Below are 19,803 nucleotides of genomic sequence, written 5' to 3'. Positions count from 1 at the left end.
TGTAGCCAGAGACTCATGTGTGTGCCAAAAAGAAGAGCACACCACACAAAAACAAGCTGGTTGAAATCCATGCCCCACACTGACAGCCACAGGAACAGACATTCCTGCAGGTGGGTATGTGGGATCACATTGCTCCCTCACACAGGCACCTCTGGGGAGAGCGGCTCCAGAAGGAACAGCAGTAGGGATTTAGTTATTTAACTTTGGTTTCTTATTTTTCTCAGCAACAACAAAAAAAGGTCATCTCAATAAAAATGTGTTTCTCTTCCGCCTATTTTCTCCTTCTTAACCTTGTGAATATTATTCCTTACGCACATATCTGTTAGCATTTCTCTTTACAGCTGATCCCCTGCCTTTGAACTCCTGATTCAATTTTTCACCTTTTCCTCTCTCCACCTTCCTCTCACAAGTCTGAAGAACAACAGTAAAGTGTGTTGTGTTCTTTTACAAAGATCACTAAGAAAGATCTGCCTGTGATGGGATTAGGTAAAGAGAAGATTTCAGAGTGAATCCTTCACATCATTTGGGCTAGTGATGAGGAAAAACAACATATGAAGAACAAATACTCATCTATTGTCATCAAGTAGAAGCCTTACTTGATGGAAAGATCCCTGTTCTAGCCATGAGAACAGATGCAAAGCCAGTGAGGTCACGAACAACTAATTCTGCAACCTTGGGCAAGTCACTCTGGACTTTCATTTTCTCAGAGTGCTTCCAGTATCAATGATCTGTACAGGTCCTTTCCACATCAAACAGATTATATTCAAAGATGCTAAGATGCTAAAATGAGACCCAATAAAGCACTGTAGATTAAAAATATGGACATAGAGGGGCACTTGGGTGGCTCAGTCAGTTAAGCGTCCAACTTCAGCTCAGGTCATGATCTCATGGTTCGGGAGTTTGAGCCCCCACATCAGGCCTTCTGCTGTCAGCACAGAGCCCGCTTTGGATCCTCTGTCTCCCCTCTCTCTCTGCCCCTCCCCCACTTGCACTCTCTCTCTCAAAATAAATAAATAAACTTAAAAAATATACATGGACTTAGAATGCCTAGGAACAAACCCCAACTATAATATTTACTAGCTGAGGATGGTAGACAAATTACTTAACCCCTCTACCCCTATTTGTTCTTATAATTGAGATAATAGCATCATCTAACTTACAGAGTTGTTGTGAGGATTAAATCTATCTATCTATACCTATATAGATATAAATTCATAAAACAGGATCCTGTATATAATCAATACTTATAAATCCTCCTATTATTATAATTGCATAAGAATTTCATAAAATAGATCAACCCAAAAAGATAGTACCAGGACTCAGTATTTTTATGATACCAAGACATCATTAGTCAAAAATAAAAAGCAAAGCCCATAGGTTTACCTTTTTCTTACGATTTCCGCTTTCACGCTGCACTGCCTTCATTAGATGCACCAAACGATCTACAAACGTTTGCTGAGCAGCCAGTAAAGAACGCATAACTCTGACAGACTTATCACCCTAAAGGGATTCAAAGGAAAGGAAAATTAGTTCTGTGTAGCATAATGATCAGGGTTTCTTTAATAGCATGGGTGATCTTTATTTATTCTTCTAATAGCTACAAACTTCAATACAAACTGAAATTGAAAAAGATTAATTATCTTGATTCAGAGATAATGAGAAAACTGCTAGCTTATTTAAACACTGCCAACTCTTCCAAAGTTGAAAATTATCTGAGTCTTCAGCGAATACTAATCTATCAAAAACAGCACTTTTTTTCAAATACAACCATGTGATAAGATAGAATTCATTCACCCAAAATGCATTCGCTCATTGACTCAGTAAGTATCTGAAAGCCTATGATGTCTTTAGAAATGCACTGGGCATATGGTAGAAACAATATCACCTTCAAGGAATGAAAACTCTACTGGGAAAAAAAAAAAAAAAGGAAAGCACTCAAATAGCAACATAATGCATGCTTGCTTCGTAAAATGTAAGTTATAAAAATTAAATGCCATAAAGTCTTATGTAGTGAATACCCAGTTCATAAAATATTATAAAATACATTTTCTCATTTAATCTTCTCAATAAACTGATAAGAGTGGCTTATCAGTATAAGAGCAAATGTTATCATCCTCATTTTGAAAGTGAGGAAATTTAAGCTCAGAGAAAATGAAATTTCTTCACAAGATGACAAAAGCTGTGACAGACTGACGTTAGAAGAGACAACCAAGTACTTATCTGCCAATAAGCTAAATGCAGAGAAGTTCTGAGAACTATAGAAATGTTTAGGCTCAAAGAGCTCAATAAGATGTGCTTTAAAATTTTAAGAACATGAAACATGAAACTGCAGATAAAAGATGCTGTGAAGTAATATACTTCTGTAGCAAATCACAGATCAATGATGTGGCAGTTCTCACTGCCCATGCACCCTCTGCTGGCTGCACTGTGCCACAGTGCTTTAAGAATCACAACACCTAAGAGGAGAAAATGGCTTTACATAGATTTTAACAACCGTTAAGGAAGCAAAAATATAAGTTATGTAGTAAGTACCTGCAATATGACCATTTTCAGATTTCTAAAAATGTACCTATCTTGATAAACAAAATAGAAAAGACAAAGGGAAATAAAAAAGCAAAGTTCTGGAATTTGTTACATGTATAGTTTTATTTCATTAAATCAGAAGTCAACGAACTTCCTGTAAAAGATCAAGGAAGAAACACTTTAGGTCTTGTTGGCCATACAGTTTCCATTTCAACTATACAACTGTTATTGCAGTGCAAAAGTGGCCATAAACAATATGAGAACAAATGAACATGATCATGTTCCAATAAAATTTTACATATGAACACCAAAATTTGAATTTTACATAATTTTCAAATGTCACAAGATATTATTCTTTTTGGTTTTTTCTACCATTTAAAAACATCAAAACCACCCTTAGCACATGGGACATACCAAAACAGGCAACAGACCAGATCTGGCCCATGTACGGTGTTTTTGGCAACCCCTACATTAAATGGTTACCTTCAACAATGCTTGGCTGAATCGTCTCATTACATTTAAGTACATCTCATGGGTCTTTGGATCTCTCTGCTGAGTGTCCTGATCTTCACATTCCACTATCACATACCTTAAAAATTCATAAGAGGTGAAATGACACTCAGATTCATTTTGTAAATACATATTCTTTTCCACAAAACTTGATTAATTCACATTTGCAAAAAATAAGTGGAAGAAATGAAACATATTCTTCCATCACTCTTTAAAAGTGGACAATTAGGGGCACCTGGGTGGCTCAGACAGTTAAGCATCTGACTCTTGATTTTGGCTCTCACAGTTTGGGAGTTCAAGTCCCGAATTGGGCTCCATGCTGATAGTGTGGAGCCTGGTTAGGATTCTCTCTCTCTTCTTCTCTCTCTGCCCCTCCCTCACACACATGCAGTCTGTCTGTCTCTCTCTCTCTCTCTCTCTCTCTCTCTCTCTCTCTCAAAATAAATAAACTTTAAAAATTTTAAAAACAATAAAAGTGGAAAAGTAGGGCACATATACAACCATTTATAAAAAAGTAAATTAATAACAATAACGCCTTAATTTGTATAATATCCTAGATGTTCTTTTGATGCCAACATTTTCTCCTAATACTTTATATGGTACATACAGCATTACCATCCTCAGAAATCATCTAAGCTCCCATGTCTACCAAGTAACTCAAACAATATTTTCATAATCTGTGTAATACTTTTGGTATTACATATGGCTCTCTTATTTTGAAAACTACTCTGAAGCTAACTTCTCATTTACATACTTTTTCAAAATAATTTAAAAATGTTTTTTTTCCCATCCAATCTCCCCATTCCTCAAAAATCCATATATAATCATATATAAATTTGTGTATCACAAAATTGTGGTTTTAGAGGGTTAAAGAAATTTTTAATATATTTTTACACCCGAACTGCTTATATAATTGCCAAGTCATATAACCACTGATCTGAATTAGATCTCAGACACCAATGTTTTCTAACTCCTCTCATGGGAACAAGCCATACTAACAAACACATTTTATATCACAACTCAGGACACACAGCCATGTGGGTACACACAGATGCCCAAAAAACGGAAAAAAAGTTTCAAAAATACTCTATAAACAATGTTAATATTTGCTACTCTGTTCTATTTCATTTTTCTTTAACAAATCCTAGACTGTGAGGCTTTAAATTGATTTCAGTGGATCAATTTTTTAATATTTATTTATTTTTGAGAAAGAGAGACAGAGCACGAGCAGGGAAAGGGCAGAGAGAAAAGAAGACACAGAACCTGAAGCAGGCTCCAAGCTCTGAGTTGTCAGTACAGAGCCCAATGCGGGCTTGAACCCATGAAACGTGAGATCATGACCTGAGCCGAAGTCGGACGCTTAACCTACTGAGCCAACCAGGTACCCTGAAAGAGAATCTTAAGCAGGCTCCATCCTCCGTGTGGAGCGGACAGGGTACTTGATCTCACAACCATGAGATCATGACCTGAGCCAAAATCAAGAGTTGGGTACTCAACTGACTGAGCCACCCAGAAGCCCCCTAAATTTTTCTTCTTTAAACTATCTTCATAACGTTCCACCTGTATTAACAAAAACATCAATGGTTCCCTCTTGACTACCGTTTTAAATTTTAATATTTATTTTTGACAAAAAGAGAGAGACAGAGCATGAGCAGGGAAAGGGCAGAGAGAGAATCTGAAGCAGGCTTCAGATTCTCTGAGCTGTCAGCACAGAGCCCAATATGCGGTTCGAACTCACGAACCATGAGATCCTAACCTGAGCCCAAGTCAGACACTTAACCGACTGAGCCACGCAGGTGCCCCTTGACTATTTTAAAACAGTTTCTGTGGCCCCAAGCATCTGGTTCAAACGTCCACTATCCTCAATGTATGCACACACACTGCAGTCAGGTCAGTCCCCTAACCACTCCTAGTATGCACCCACTTGGTGCTCTTGCTCATGTTGTAGGAATTTCCAGAAAGACCTTCCAGTCTCCACCTTTCCATATTCTACTCACCCTTCAAGTACAGGAGACACTTGATCTCTTCTAGGAAGTCTTCACAGACCCTGACGAGTTCACTCTTCTCTGATTTCCTAGAATAGGCCTGGCCTCTCAGACAACTTGTGCTGATGTTACCTAGCTCATCACCGTTTCATGTGTTTAACTCTTAGTTCCCTTCATAGATTACAAAGAAACTGATGCCATATGCCATATCTTAAAATTTTTCAGCAGCCCCGGATACACCCCTAATAGTCCTACACACAGAAAAATTTTAAGGACTGATAAAAGTAAAAGCCTCTCTACCTCCTCTATTAGCCAACCAGTGCAATGGTTTACCATGATAATAGCAGCTGTTCTGAAGTCGTAGAGTTGCACAACCTAGAATTTTCTGTAAAGTGGAATGAAGAACTGAACCATGACCTTACAGCCACCATATCATGTTCCCAACAGAAGTTCTAAGCCAAAAATTCAAGAAGGCGTTCTTTAATCTTGAATCAAGGAAGCCTTCTAGAGCCACAGGATACATATGACTAAATAGTATTTATACTAGTAAAATTAATTAAAATCAAACAAAATTAAAAATGTAGTGTTTCAATCACACATTCTACATTTCAGGTGTTCAGTAGCCGTATGTGCAGCATTATAGATAATTTCCATCACTGCAGAAAGTTTCATTGGACAGCTCTGTTGTAGATGAATAAGCTAGAACAGTTAAGATAAACTCCTATTTCCTATTCACAGTATTCCAAAATGTTTGGTCATTTCAGGACACTACCTAGGAGTGTTAAATAGACAGTGATTCTAAACTATAAAACTGCCAACACACTCCTATTCAAAACCTATCCAAAACTTCCCATCTTTTAAAGTCCCTATCTCCATCACCTTAGTATATTAATTGTCTTTTTCTGTGTGTTTACACAGAAATTCACTTCCAAATGAACAATACAGATAACCAGAACATATAGCCATTGCTTTGTTCAGGTCTCCCTGACCACCAAGTAAACACACAATGGTCACAGCTATTTCCTTTGACTGAGGGTCTACATTGGTGCTCATGATAAAGGTCAAAACTCTTCCAAGCCAACGTTCTTCTACAAAAAGAAAAGTCCATCTAAAATACAGATGACAGTGTCATTTATATCATGACAATTATATATGAAGGACAAATTTAGATCAAGACTAAAAGACGTAGATTTGAATCATTTCTGAATCTTCTGGTCACAGCAGTAAGTAGATTCTACAAAGCAGTCTAAGGTATTCCCTTGAAACCTATCATCTTCAAGTAGAAATGCAGACAAAACTGTCCAGGTACCCATTGTAAGATGACATCAGTGGGCTACCTGCTTCCTGGCAATTTCATTTTGTGAGGTAAATAACCTTTATTACCTTGAAAGGTCTTAACAGTCATAGAAAAACATGTCAAAGCATCCAAAGTTTACTTTCAATTTCGACATACTGGAATAGCTATAAAAATAAAAAAGTGGAACGATTTATAGATCCTGATGCCTAACACTTTACAGATTGGAGACTATAACTCCCCTCTGTGGCTTAAAAGGTTGACACTATTCATTTTAAAAGGATTGTCTGTACAACTATAGGCCCCTAAGGATTCAGCTATAGCAGGAATCCCATTTAAATCACTGGAAAGGCAACAAATGAAAAAGGAAATTCAAAATGTTCAGAAGAAAACAGCACAATCAATTAAAATTGTTATGTTATATAATAAGAGTACGCTTAGAGTGAGAGGCCTTGAAATGTTACATTTGATTAATATTTTTATACTATTTTGTCCATGTTCAAAGGAAGAGAATGATCATTTTAAACCAAGTACTGAAATTATTTTCCATGTTTTCACCCAACAATCACAAAAGCAGTGTCTACCAACGTCAGAAGCCCCCATCAATAGCTTTTTCCTCCCTGTGAGTATTTCTGAATATGTAATATGCAGACTGTAACTACAGGAAAAACAATTACTCCTCTGAGAAGGAACAGACACAGCACATGCTATTGCTTCAATGAATCAGAGATATAGCAGGAAAACACAAATCAAATCTAAGTTTGATGGAATGCTTATAAGACTGGGAGTTGGAGTTGCACTTTGTTTATCGTCTATGGAGAAAAAAAAAAGCACTCTTTCTGAATGGAAGCTACTGCCTTGTTGGAAATTGTTCCTCTAACAGGGTTCCTATTGTTTAGCTGTTTTCAAAATGGTTTGAAAATTTTCCTACTTGAAATAAGAGATCAAAGTTTCTATCACAACTAACTTGAGATTCTACAATGAAATCTGGTCTCCAATTAAATCTGAATACAGAATTTTAAAACACCATTTAATCAGTATATGCACACATAGCTCTTACAATAGTGACTACTCTAGACTATAAATTCTGAGCCAGAGAAAACTCTTTATAGATAGTGCGAGAAAACAAAAATACCTATAAAGGTATTTTTAAGTAAATGACTTAAAAAATTAAAACTTAATTTAAAAATACCTGAGAAGCTTGTAAGTACTTACTCAAAAACTCAGCAACATGCTGAGTGCTACATTTTTTTTTATTTCCTTTTAAATATTTACTTAGATGCTCATGAGGAAATTTTCCATAACACCAGTGAATAGACACACATTTAAGAAATTAGATTGGAACATGGAGAACATTAGGAAGCAAGAGATTACATTACAAAGAAATAGGTATTTGTTAATATGTGAATTTCCAAGTAAACTTTTCAAAATAAAAATGGTGATTAACAACTAGACAAAACATTCTGTGGGTGTTTTTTAAGGACATACTGAAAATTACTGTGAAAGAAATGTAGTTTTATGAATATTATATTACACTGATAAAACAAAAGTAGGAACTATTTTTCTTTCCATTACTAAGATCAATAGGGAAAAAAAAAGTACAGGTTCCAAAGCATGGGGGGGGGAGGGGGGAGACAAATTTAGTTACAATTGTTGATAGCAGTTTTTCTTCATCATAAAAGGAACCATAAAGGTTAAAACTAAACAATTATTTACTGTTTATGTCCATAATGGACAGCTATGTTTGTATAAGAGTCCTCTGATTTAGTTGCCTATTTCTTGGCTACAAGGGCAGTGTCCAAAATAACATTATGTTTGGGGCGCCTGGGTGGCGCAGTCGGTTAAGCGTCCGACTTCGGCCAGGTCACGATCTCGCGGTCCGTGAGTTCGAGCCCCGCATCAGGCTCTGGGCTGACGGCTCGGAGCCTGGAGCCCGTTTCCGATTCTGTGTCTCCCTCTCTCTCTGCCCCTCCCCCGTTCATGCTTTGTCTCTCTCTGTCCCAAAAATAAATTTTAAAAAGTTGAAAAAAAATTTAAAAAAAAAAAATAAATAACATTATGTTTGGAGAATGGGGGAATGAAGTTAAGGCTTGATTTGATCTACAGCACAGTTCTCCAAACTCAGTCTAAAACAAGACAGTATTTTGTTTCATTTCTTCATGGAAAGCAAAATGCCTCATTATACTTCAAAAATAATGAGTTTTCAAAATGGGTATCTATTCATTTCTACTGTTTAAACAAACACAGTCAAGGAGTATTTTAGATCAGAGATAATTTCCATAGTTAAATACTATCCAGTATGTCAATAAGTTTAAACATTTCTGAATGTACAGAAGGCTTCAGGTAAGGCTGGCCCAGCTGGCTTGGACCTTCATTTGCTCTACAAAACTGGATAAGTCTCTCTTGTCTAGTGTTTAAACATTGTGCCTTCTTTCATTTAACCAATATATTACTCACTGGGGCTTAAGCTACTTGTCCTTTACACTTTAATATCCTGTGACAGATAAAGGAAGCCAAGCCTCATATTACTTGTGTCTCAGGAAGTCAGTCAAACTTTCTATGGCCTTAGTTTCTCTTCCTTCAACTCAAAAGGGAACCTTTCTCATGTAAAATACAGATACTTCTACTTGCCCTATTTAACTTCATGGGAACAAGTGAGAAAAGGTCACTGAAAGTATTCTATAAATGGCAAAGTGCTAAGTAAATGATCTAATTCTAACTGAGGTTCTACCCAGTTGAGTTACATCATGCCTCTCTCTGCCTCAGTTTCTTCATTTATGAGAGAGGTAACTTCAAATTCCAACTTCCTGTGTTTGCATGATTCCAATGTTTTGTTAAACAATGTGAAAATACACACTCCTGAAGGACTGTGATGTATCATACTTTACTTAAATAGCATAAAAGGCAAACAGACATCAAACTGCAAAACCATTACCCAGTTTTATCTTAGATCGTGGCAAATCAGTAAAGGGAAGACAAACAGTGGTGCCAACAAGCATTTCCACGAGCACAGTTGTAAAGAAGCACAGCCAGAGAGATGTAAGTACTACACTTAGGCTTTTGATGACTTCTTATACCTTATTTTAAACTGCCTTTATGTTTATAGTATGGAGGAAAAAATAGTCCTCACCAGTAATAAGAAAATAAACAGAAAATTATTTCACATACCAGTATAAATAATTAGCCAGTGTTGAGTTTTTGCAGGCTCTTGATATCAAGAAGGTACAGAGATCTTGCTGAAAGAATTAAAAGAAATGTATATTTATTACCATCTGCTAATAACAAGAAGGAAAGAAGAGAGTCTATGTTTCTCTATCGTTTTGATCTACATATCTCGTCACAGATCAGATTTTCACACATCCATCTATCCCACCATCCCTTCATCTAATATTTATTCTCAATCAGGCAGAATATGAGAGGCTAACGACATCACAGTTCACAGAGTTACTTGTCCTACTAGAGTTTAACACTTCGTGGAGGACAGACATCAAAGAAAGTCAGAGGAATAATTCAGATCACAGGAGGTCAGAAAAGGCAGCAATGGGGATGTGATATTAGGCAAGACCAAAATGACACTATGTACAGGGGCCCTAAACTTGACTGTTAAAGAAATTTTAAAGAGGCCTGGTAGAGCTAAATATGGTGAACATGAAAGTAAAGGAGGCTGAAAAGGCAGGCAAAGCCCAATTGTGCAAGACCTTTAAGGTCATACTACTGAGTATGGATTTTGTCTGCAAAGCAATGGATACCGAACAAAAGGTCTTAGGCAGAAGAATGAGATGATCTGATTTCTATTTTATGAAAATGACTCCAGCTGCTCTGAGAAGTATAGGCCTGAGATCAGTTAGGATGCTTATTACAGTAGTCTGCAAAAGTGAACCTTGAGAATGAAGATGGAGAGGAAAAAACAGATTTTTAAAACATTTGGGAAGTATAATTAATAAGAGTTGCTGACGGAAAGGAAGAAGGAAGGAAAAGAATGGACAGTAACTTCCAAATGTATAGGTTTAACAAATGGGCTGATCTGCTACTTCACAGATGGAAATTCCAACTGAGGAACAGGTTGGAGTGTGGGGAAAGAGTTGTATTTTGAAATATTAACTTTGAAATGCCTGTCGGATATATAAAGGAGATCAAGTAGGTTTCTGGATATATGAATCTAAAACTCAGATGAGAGAAATGTGCAAGACATATAAATTTGAGTTTATCAGTACTGCCTGGGGCAAGAGTATAAATTGAGACCTTGAGGAACATTAAAATGTCAGGCAGCAGAGAAAGTGCTGACAAAGGGAACTGAGAAGGCGCAGCCAGAGAAGTGAGGAGGAAAACATGGGCTGTACAGTATCATCTAAACCATGAGAAGTGTCCTTCAAGAAGGGAGCCATTTACTTTGCTGAATACTACAAAGAGGAACTGAGAAGTATATATAACCACAAAAATTAAAGTCATTTCCCACTTTAGCAAAGTAAGTTTTGATATAAAGATGGGAAGCCAAGGCCAGAATGATGTGGATTAAAGAATGGAAAGAAAGGAAGAAGAGTCACTTTGTACAAACAACTCCTTTTAGAAGCTTGATCATAAAGGTGCTGGTGTCAAGGATATGGTGTCAAGAGTTTTTTTTGTTTTGTTTTGTTTCATTTTTGAATTTTTCAGATAAGAGATACTGACATATTTGAATATTTCTACCAGGAAAAGAAGAGAATGTATCTTTGAAGGGAGTTATATTTCTTCTGTGTAAGAAAACAGAAGGAAAGGATGGAAAAGGATTCTGTAAATCCTGGTGATGGGAAATTGAGACCATTCTTACCTAGCGACTTCTATTTGTTTCCATTAAGTGTGAGGCAGGGCATGAAGAACAGAGTAGAAAAAGTAGGAAGGAGTCACTGCAGAGCAGGGAGAGCGACCCAACCCACTGAGAGAAATGTAAGATGGCCGACAGCATTGAGTGCCCACCTGATGTCTATGATCATGAATTTAGAGTAATGCCAACATGCTAGGCTATGTGCTTTTCTTCAGCAATATTCAGGTATAAAGCAATTAGGTAAGTAGCCTTATCAAGAGCTGAGATTTCACTAGGGGAACTGAAGGTACTAATTAAAAAAAATGACTAAAATGCTGAGCCAAGGGATAAAAGCTGTATTCGGAGGAAAGCAAATATTGAAGGGGGCTGATGAACAAAAAAAGGGGTAGAGATCAACAGACTAGAAGTGTCTATGTGGTAGGGGTATTTCAGAAAGTAAGCTCTAGTAATAAAAGGTTGTTATCATAAAGCAGATATGCCAGATGCTGTCAGAAGTGGCAAGATTTTTATCTAATTTTAGAGCTAAAACCTCAGCACTAGATTTTAAATGGGCAACATTTAAATGTCCAGTAAGGAAATGCCTCAACCAGAAAGCCATAATACTGAATCCATGTATGTAACAGGTAGAATCTAAGCCTAAAGTTTATCTCTGGCTTTCTGAGAAGGACATTATGGTCTTATATAGTTTTATAAATATACTTGAATAGAGAACACATATTTCACTTGACAGTGTGCTATTTTCATTAAAAAATGATTTACAGAGCATAAACAGGGAAGAATTAAATATAAAAATATTTGTGAAACAAATGTACTTTTTGCTAGTACATATATATGTACTATTAATTTTTAAACTCAATTTAGGTGAGCAATTTTTAAAATTTTAAAACAACTAGAAAAAAATGTGCTTTAGGGAAAAAAATGATCTCCTATTAAAGGTCAAAGATATAAAAAGAAACAGTAAATAAGAACACAGATAAATACCTCTAAATACTTATTACTACTGTTTACAACAATAATATTATCTAATTAGGGAATTAAATAAGATAGGACTGAGTCACTGGGTAAAAGTGACATACAAGTAAAGAGGTACACTGTTTTGGAGGAGGATAATACTTCTTATGCCAAATTTAAAAGATGGATGTTAAAATATCTAGCACAGTTAAAGAATTGATAAAGACAATATAACCTCCACGTTAAGGATAGGAGGGGGATCCAGCCAAATAGAGGCAAGGAAAAAATATTTAAGGAGAGAAAAGTACCAACACATAAGATGAGGAAATAAATCCAAATAGAGCTCTAAACACAATAAAAATGGGGTAAAACCTCCAGTTAAAAGATAATAGTGTTAAACAGGATTGAAAAACAAACTCTAGCTATACGCTTTCCAGAGAAAAACTCAAATGAAAGGACTGAAAAGTGTACCAGTGAACACTGATCAAGACGAAGTTCCATTACTATCAAACAAAACAGACTTTAAGGCAAATAATATGATTAAATATAAAGGAGGTCACTAATAAACAGTGAAAAAAGAATCAATTTACTCAAATGCACCTAATAAAACAGTTTCAAAATATTTAAAGCAAACATCAACAGGGGGCAAAAAGGAGAAATTAACAATTCTACCATGATACAGGGGTATTTTTACCCTAATTCTTAAGATATCAAACACAGAAAAACTTCAAGCTGGTTCTAGTGATAAATGTACAATAGTGTACCCAACAATTGGGGAATATATCTTCTTTTCAAGAATCCAGGGAATTTATGGAAAATGACCATATTTGAGCAATTAGATTAACTGAGTTTCTATTTTGTTTCTAACATTTGGCCAGACATGCATAGTGGTTTCCTAAAACTCTAAGAACAGGGAAAGGAATGATGGGAAAAGGCAAGACACTCCTCAAGTGCCAAAGAGAAGACAAGAATGTTAGTATCTGCAGTGATAAGAGAGGGAATTTCAGCTTGGTCAGATAGTAATACCTAGACATCTCTAAACACTTAATCATTTAGAAGTACCTTAAAGGGGATGACTGCATGTACAGCATTATTACTCTGCTGGGAGCAATACAGGAAAGGGGAGGGAAAAAGTACTCAAAATAAGTCCCAGTGCTTTCTGGGAAAGCTTGAATTACATAAACCCTTTAAGAAACTATTCAGCTGAGAAAAGGCAGAATGGCTTAATCACTACGTAATAACAGGTCAAACAGACATGTACAATGGTGTACCCAAAAATTGGGGAATATACCTTCTTTCACAAGAGAAGGAATCAGAAATATGTAAAAACTATGACAGTGTGTACAACTGTATTCTGAATATAACATTCAGAATCCAATCACCTCACACACTCTTCAATGTAAACTATCCTAGTTTAAGCCACCAATAAGTCTTATGTGGATTATTTTAATAGCTTCTCAGTAAAAGTCATTTGGTAACATGGCTTACAAGGCCCTGCATGGCTAATCTCCCGCTCTTTCTTGGACTCATTCTTCTCCCATGCTCCCTTCTGCTCACAATCTGGAGCTAGGCATCCTCTGCTCTTCCTCACACACTTAAGCTCTAGCCTCTATACTGGCTGTTCCCTCTGCCTCACATGCTCCTCTCCCCAGACCATCCACATGGTTGTTCCCTCACCTCTATCACCTTTACAAAAGATGTTACTTTTTTCAGGGAGGCCTTCCCTGACCGCTTTTCAAAATCACAACTGTCTAGCCCCACCCCAACACCCCCTAATCATCCCTCTCTGATTTATTTTTTCCTTAAAAAGTAGATATTATTATCTTTTCTACTATATATAAGTATCACTATCATCAGCCTAAACACCAGAATATAAGCTCCATGAAGACAAAGATTTTGACTCTTTTGTTCTCTCTTGCACCATCCCTCACACCTTGAATAGTTTCTGGTACATAATAAGAGCTTAAAAAATATGTGTGAGGGGTGCCTAGGTGTCTGTCGATTAAGCATCTGACTTTTGGTTTCAGCTCAGGTAATGATCTTAGGGCTCATGAGTTCGAAACCCGCATCAGGATCCACATTGACAGTGCAGACCCTGCTTGGGATTCTTTCTCTCCCAGTCTCTCTCTCTCAAAATAAATAAACTTAAAGGACGCTCGGGTGGCTCAGTTGGTTAGGCATCCAACTTCTTTCGGCTCAGGTCATGATCTCATGGTTCATGAGTTTGAGCCCCACGTCAGGCTCTGTGCTGACAGCTCAAAGCCTGCAGCCTGCTTCAGATTCTGTGTGTGTGTCTCTCTCTGTCCCTCCCCTGCTCACACACTCTCTCTCTCTCTCAAAAGTAAATAAAATTTGGGGCGCCTGGGTGGCGCAGTCGGTTAAGCGTCCGACTTCAGCCAGGTCACGATCTCGCGGTCCGGGAGTTCGAGCCCCGCGTCAGGCTCTGGGCTGATGGCTCGGAGCCTGGAGCCTGTTTCCGATTCTGTGTCTCCCTCTCTCTCTGCCCCTCCCCTGTTCATGCTCTGTCTCTCTCTGTCCCAAAAATAAATAAACGTTGAAAAAAAAATTTTTTTTTTAAAAGTAAATAAAATTTAAAAAATTTTTAATATAAAAAAATTAAATTAATTTAAAAGTTTTAATTTACATTTAAAATCTAAAAAAAATTTAATATAAAAAATGAAAATTTTAAAAATAATAAACTTTTTTTAAAAAAGTGTGTGAAAGGATGAATTATTGAATCAATCTATCAGTACCTTAGCTTTGAAAAGGCAAAACAATTAAACTGGAGCTAAATGGTTCTTTATTTAAAGGGCTCCCCTAAATATTCTATGATCCTATAATGTAAAATTCTTTTTTAAATATTTCCTATTATATCAAAAGGTAGGCAGATATCAAACTCTGGTTAACAGTAATAAAAACAGGAATAATGCACTCATCAACATTAACTCCTAAAATCGGACTAAAAGCAATATGATATATATTAAAAAAAAATTAGCTGAACTTTCTAGTATCAAAGCATGTACTATTTGTTTTCAACATCAGAGATGTGAAAAGTTCTTCTCAAATTAGAAGTCTTGGGGAGAAATTCAACAACATACTACATCAGCTTCTGCAAATGTACTTCCAAAAGTACCTTTCAGAGTAGTGCTAGCCTATTTGGCCTATTTTACCTCAAAAATCAGTCTACTTATTTAGAAGAACTTCACTTAATTTTTCTCTATGAGTTAAAAACAGCTACTTAGTATAAAAGTCCCAGTATCAAAGTCATACATTTCTACAATGTAATCACAAATACCGACAATTACAGTAATATTCATAAATGTTAACAATAAATATTCTGAGTTTCCTTAATAAAATATTTACGCCCAGTTTATTTTCACATTTCTCATTAATCCATTTATATGCCCAAAGCACCAATAAAATGCCTTGAATTGAAGACTATCTGGCACTTTTTGCTGAGAAGAAAGTCATAAACATACATCATAAAACAAGTTATTTAATAAGGTTGTAATATTTTGTTTATTAATCAAAATCAATGTTTTAAAGACCAACATAAAATGTTCATTTGAAATCTTATAAGATTTCTCCTGTAGGAAACTTGAAAAGCTTTGTACTCACCTCTAGATTTTCACCATCTGAACTGTCTTTTGTTTTGGATGCAGGAGGAGGGGAAGACACTGGAGGAAGAGGGCTGGTTATAATTTGGGAGCTGAAAAAGTAATAGGAGATATAACTGATAGGTAAAATACTCTGCCTATAAGAGAAGATATACATTTTTTAGCATAGTTCACCTCAGCTCTGTCTGGTTAAAGCATCACTTCCTAAAGCATGTTGTGTGCAACACTAGAGTCACATAGCCTGGAAAAAGCCTATAGTCAACAAATATGGGCCACAGTCCTCTCGGAAGATTTTTGTGCAAGCTGGCATATTAAAGGTTTTTGATAAGTACTGTAGTTTTTTAAAAAGCCCATTTTAATTTAAACCACCATTTCCCAAACATTTCTGCCCACAAGAGCAGCCCATCTCTTTTTTTATCTTTTTACAAAATATAGAAGTTAGTGAGCAGCAGACCATAATTGGGAAATACTCAATTACAGCTTACATTACATTGTAAAATCTTAACAGGCTTCTAAGAAAATATTCTAGGTGGCAGAAGTAAGGAAGAAGGTAAATAAGCATGACTTGACTCCAATGTACAGTGGAAGACAAAGTCAAGGGTCTGTTCTTTTAAAAACAAAAAATATAAAGCAGACGATAGAAGAAAAAAAAATGATCTTTCCCGTTTTTCTGTTCTTCTTCAAATGAAACACAGAAGATAAAAACAGCAGTATCATAATCATAGTGAAAAATTCAAAAACACAAACTTAAGCCCATAGGATAATTGTAATCATTGGACTAATTCAGGAAATCTGAATTCTAGACCTCATCTGTCATTAACAAATCTCATGACCTTCACAAAATAATTTTCATCACTGAGCCTCAGGTTTCTCACCCAAAGGTTCCTATTTGTCTCAAATTCTTTAAGATTTTATGGAAACTAAAATGGCAAAGTAGAAAGAACGTGGGCTTTAGAGTCAACTCTACCATTTGTAGGATATAAGACTCTGGACAATTAACTTCTTGCTCCGTCCTTCATTTCTAAATTAGAGATATGAATATGTACTTCAGAGGATTATTAAAATGACTTAATGTATGTGGGCCCCCTCACAGTGTCTGCTACAGAGGTAGGAGTTCTTAATTGTCATTGTTGTTAACAGCTTTTAATTCAAGTACTATGGCATTTTTTTTTATTATGACTACTAAAAAGGTGCAAAGCATAAAGGTGTAAAACATAAACTTTACAATAAAATATTTGAGTCCACTACCATGCCCCACCATTTGTTTTATTTTTGCATGAGCACTTTCTGTTACCAAGCACTATCTTAAGTGCTTTATGTGTATTAACTCATTTAATCTTCCAACAACCTGCAAAAATCAGTTACTATTATTATATTCCCATTTTTAAGATGAGAAACTGGGGCCAAGCAGAGATTATGCACCTTACACAAGTTTACACAGCTAGTAAGTGGCAGAGTCAAGATATTCACTCAAGTATTCTGACTCCACAGCTTGCAAAACACTGCTCTGTAATACAGTAATGTGTGTTCTGTGAGTGCATATGTCACATTTATCGGTACAACTTTAAACTTAGTACCAACTAGGGCTTGGTACATCTAAGGAAAAAGGAAAGGAGATGTTTGAAAAGAGGGGAGACTATTAGATTTGAACATAAGTCCTCCCTGCATATCCATACCTATCTATTTCTGCAGAATTGATTCCAGAATTTGACACACTCTCTGACACTGAACCCTGACTATCCTTCTTGGTAGGTTCTAATCCATTCTTTATGTCATCAAAATTTTCATATTTGAGAGCCTGGACCAGCTGTAATAGGTACATCAACAAATCCTGGAAAACAAACAAAAATAGGCTAATATTAGAAAAACAAATGCAACTGATTATAGACATCATTTATTCTTAAATATCAAGCTAACAGTTTAGTTTCATCTACCACTTATCAGCTGTGCTACTTTTGGCAAGTTACTGGGTTATTTAACCTCTTGCTGCCTCACGGGGTCCTCATCTGTAAAATGGACAAAATCATCTATACCTTAGAGATAAGTTGTGAGGATTAAATCAGTTAATAGAAGAAAGTCACAAAACAGTGCCTGGCACAGAGTAAATGGCCAATAAATGCATTTAAAGTGGTATCCAAAAAGCAAGGCAGAAAACAAAAACAAGGATTAAGATGGTTCGTGTAAAACTAAAAAATTTAGAAAGGATCCTTTTTTCAGCAATAGATCAGATAACGGCATTTTATGTCTAAGATTTCATAAGAAACTCTAAATTTTCAAGTTCTCAAAGAATTCCTGTTTCATAAACTTTTCTGGTTAGGATTTTTTTTTTTTTTTTTAATCCTGAGTCCTTTCTTCTTTTTTTTCCTTGAGAGCTCAGGTTTTAGAGAATTTAGGTTGCTACCTAAATGGAAAAATCCTATAAAACAGACATTTTAATTTTAACACTCTTGGTTACAGGAAAAGCTTACTTTCCTGCCAACTAGCAATAATGGCTTAAAAAAACAAATGCCCAAGGTTAAATTTCCCATACTGATATTGACAATCAACACGATAATTAGGACTCAAAAGTGTCAACAAAATCGTTTTTACTTTTCTGAGTTTTCCTTTAATGTAAAAAGACTCTTCCAGTTTAATGTTTAGCATGGATATGAAGCCTATCTTACTCTCCATAAATGTAGTTCTTAGCCCTTCTCAATGACTATTAAGAAAACTCCCAAAGTGTCACTTTTAAAACCAATAATAAACTGAAGAAATCCACACAACTCAAACACTTTTTTAAAGTTTCATTATCTTCGAGTTCTAGTTGCTACTCACCTAGTTAGCCCCTCAAAACTCATAATCAGATAATTGTTGAGACTTGATGAGTACCACCTCAATCTCAGTCTCCTCTTTAGGCCCATAAGCCAAGTGAAATCCCCTGTCAGAACTTCAGTCGGGATCCACGCTTTCCTTCCTTACTTGTAACAGCTATAGAATTTGTAGTTATTTGCTTATTTACTCTTCATCTTCTCCAGTTTACTGCAAACTCCATGAGGACAAAGTCCACTCCCAACAACCTATTTTCCTTTACTTTATACTCTACTGTATTTTTTTTTCCGTACCTTTTTTCTTACATTGACATAGTCAATATTTTTATCATTATCTAAATAGCGACAGGGGAAGAATACACAGGATTTCACGACTATGATTTTGCCACAAAAAAATTAAAGTTTAACTGGCCTATTCATTCATATTCAAATATATCAATGTCAGTGGCCAGAGAAATCAAATGGCTGTATCAGAGCACCTCTACAGTGTTTTGTTCTCTAAAAATCATTTTTTTTAATGTTTATTTATTTATTTTGAGAGAGAGAGACAGAGAGACAGAGTTCGAGCAGGACGGGGCAGAGCAAGAGGGAGAGAAAAAGAATCCCAAGTAGACTGTCAGCACAGAGCCCCATGCAGGGCTCGATCACACAAAGCATAAGATCACAGCCTATGCAAAAATCAAGAGCTTAACGGACTGGGCCACCCAGGTGCCCCAAAACCATTTTTTAACTGGAGTAATAAACATCTGATTTTCTACTATTATTTTGAGACTTATGACATCTAATAGCAATAGGTACGCTTTTTCCAAGGGAAAAAAGGTGAATTTCATAACAAAAAATTGATTAATATATTTAATGACAAATATCCTTCTCAGGAGAATTAAGTAATTGTGTTTCACTGCTAAGCATGCTTCGAAAATGCTGCTGAGTATATCACCTGTTATGTTTTCCCAATTATAGAAGACTTTCCACATGAAATCAAAAGGGGTATATCGTTATTAAATTCCCCACAAAGGAGGAATTCAGAAGAAAACGTTCCTCTTTTTGTCACTCATCACTATCTGATTTGTTGGTTTGGTATTCTATATTCAAACTATACTTTCCTTCATTTGTACAAAGTCTATTTGCTCATTATATAGTCACATCTTGAAAAACATAAAATTCCTCTAAGCATGAAGGACATAGCATTGGAGTAAAACAAAAGAAAAGATCAGGTTTCCATCTGAGGCAATTCAGTAAAATTTCCCAAGAGCTATGGAATATTATCTAGATAGTGATCACCATTTCTCTCAATAACAAGTTAATTCTAATGCTT

At 35.9% G+C, this 19,803-nt stretch overlaps 1 protein-coding gene across 1 annotated transcript in view; it reads right to left on the bottom strand.

Moving 5' to 3' along the window:
* Window positions 1–19,803, bottom strand: part of PIK3C3 (phosphatidylinositol 3-kinase catalytic subunit type 3) — a 142,534-nt gene that overhangs the window by 61,163 nt on the left and 61,568 nt on the right. The window contains exons 11-15 of the mRNA XM_003995149.6: window positions 17,358–17,512; window positions 15,683–15,773; window positions 9,481–9,548; window positions 3,007–3,112; window positions 1,384–1,500 (exon numbers count right to left, since the gene is read on the bottom strand). Of these exons, the coding sequence (XP_003995198.1) occupies window positions 1,384–1,500; window positions 3,007–3,112; window positions 9,481–9,548; window positions 15,683–15,773; window positions 17,358–17,512 (537 nt within the window). The remainder of the gene's footprint in view (window positions 1–1,383; window positions 1,501–3,006; window positions 3,113–9,480; window positions 9,549–15,682; window positions 15,774–17,357; window positions 17,513–19,803) is intronic.

This window comes from Felis catus, chromosome D3 (assembly GCF_018350175.1).
Source record: "Felis catus isolate Fca126 chromosome D3, F.catus_Fca126_mat1.0, whole genome shotgun sequence".
Classification (NCBI taxonomy): domain Eukaryota; kingdom Metazoa; phylum Chordata; class Mammalia; order Carnivora; family Felidae; genus Felis; species Felis catus.
Note: the sequence above shows the minus strand (reverse complement) of the source record. Positions and strands in the feature narration are given on the sequence as shown.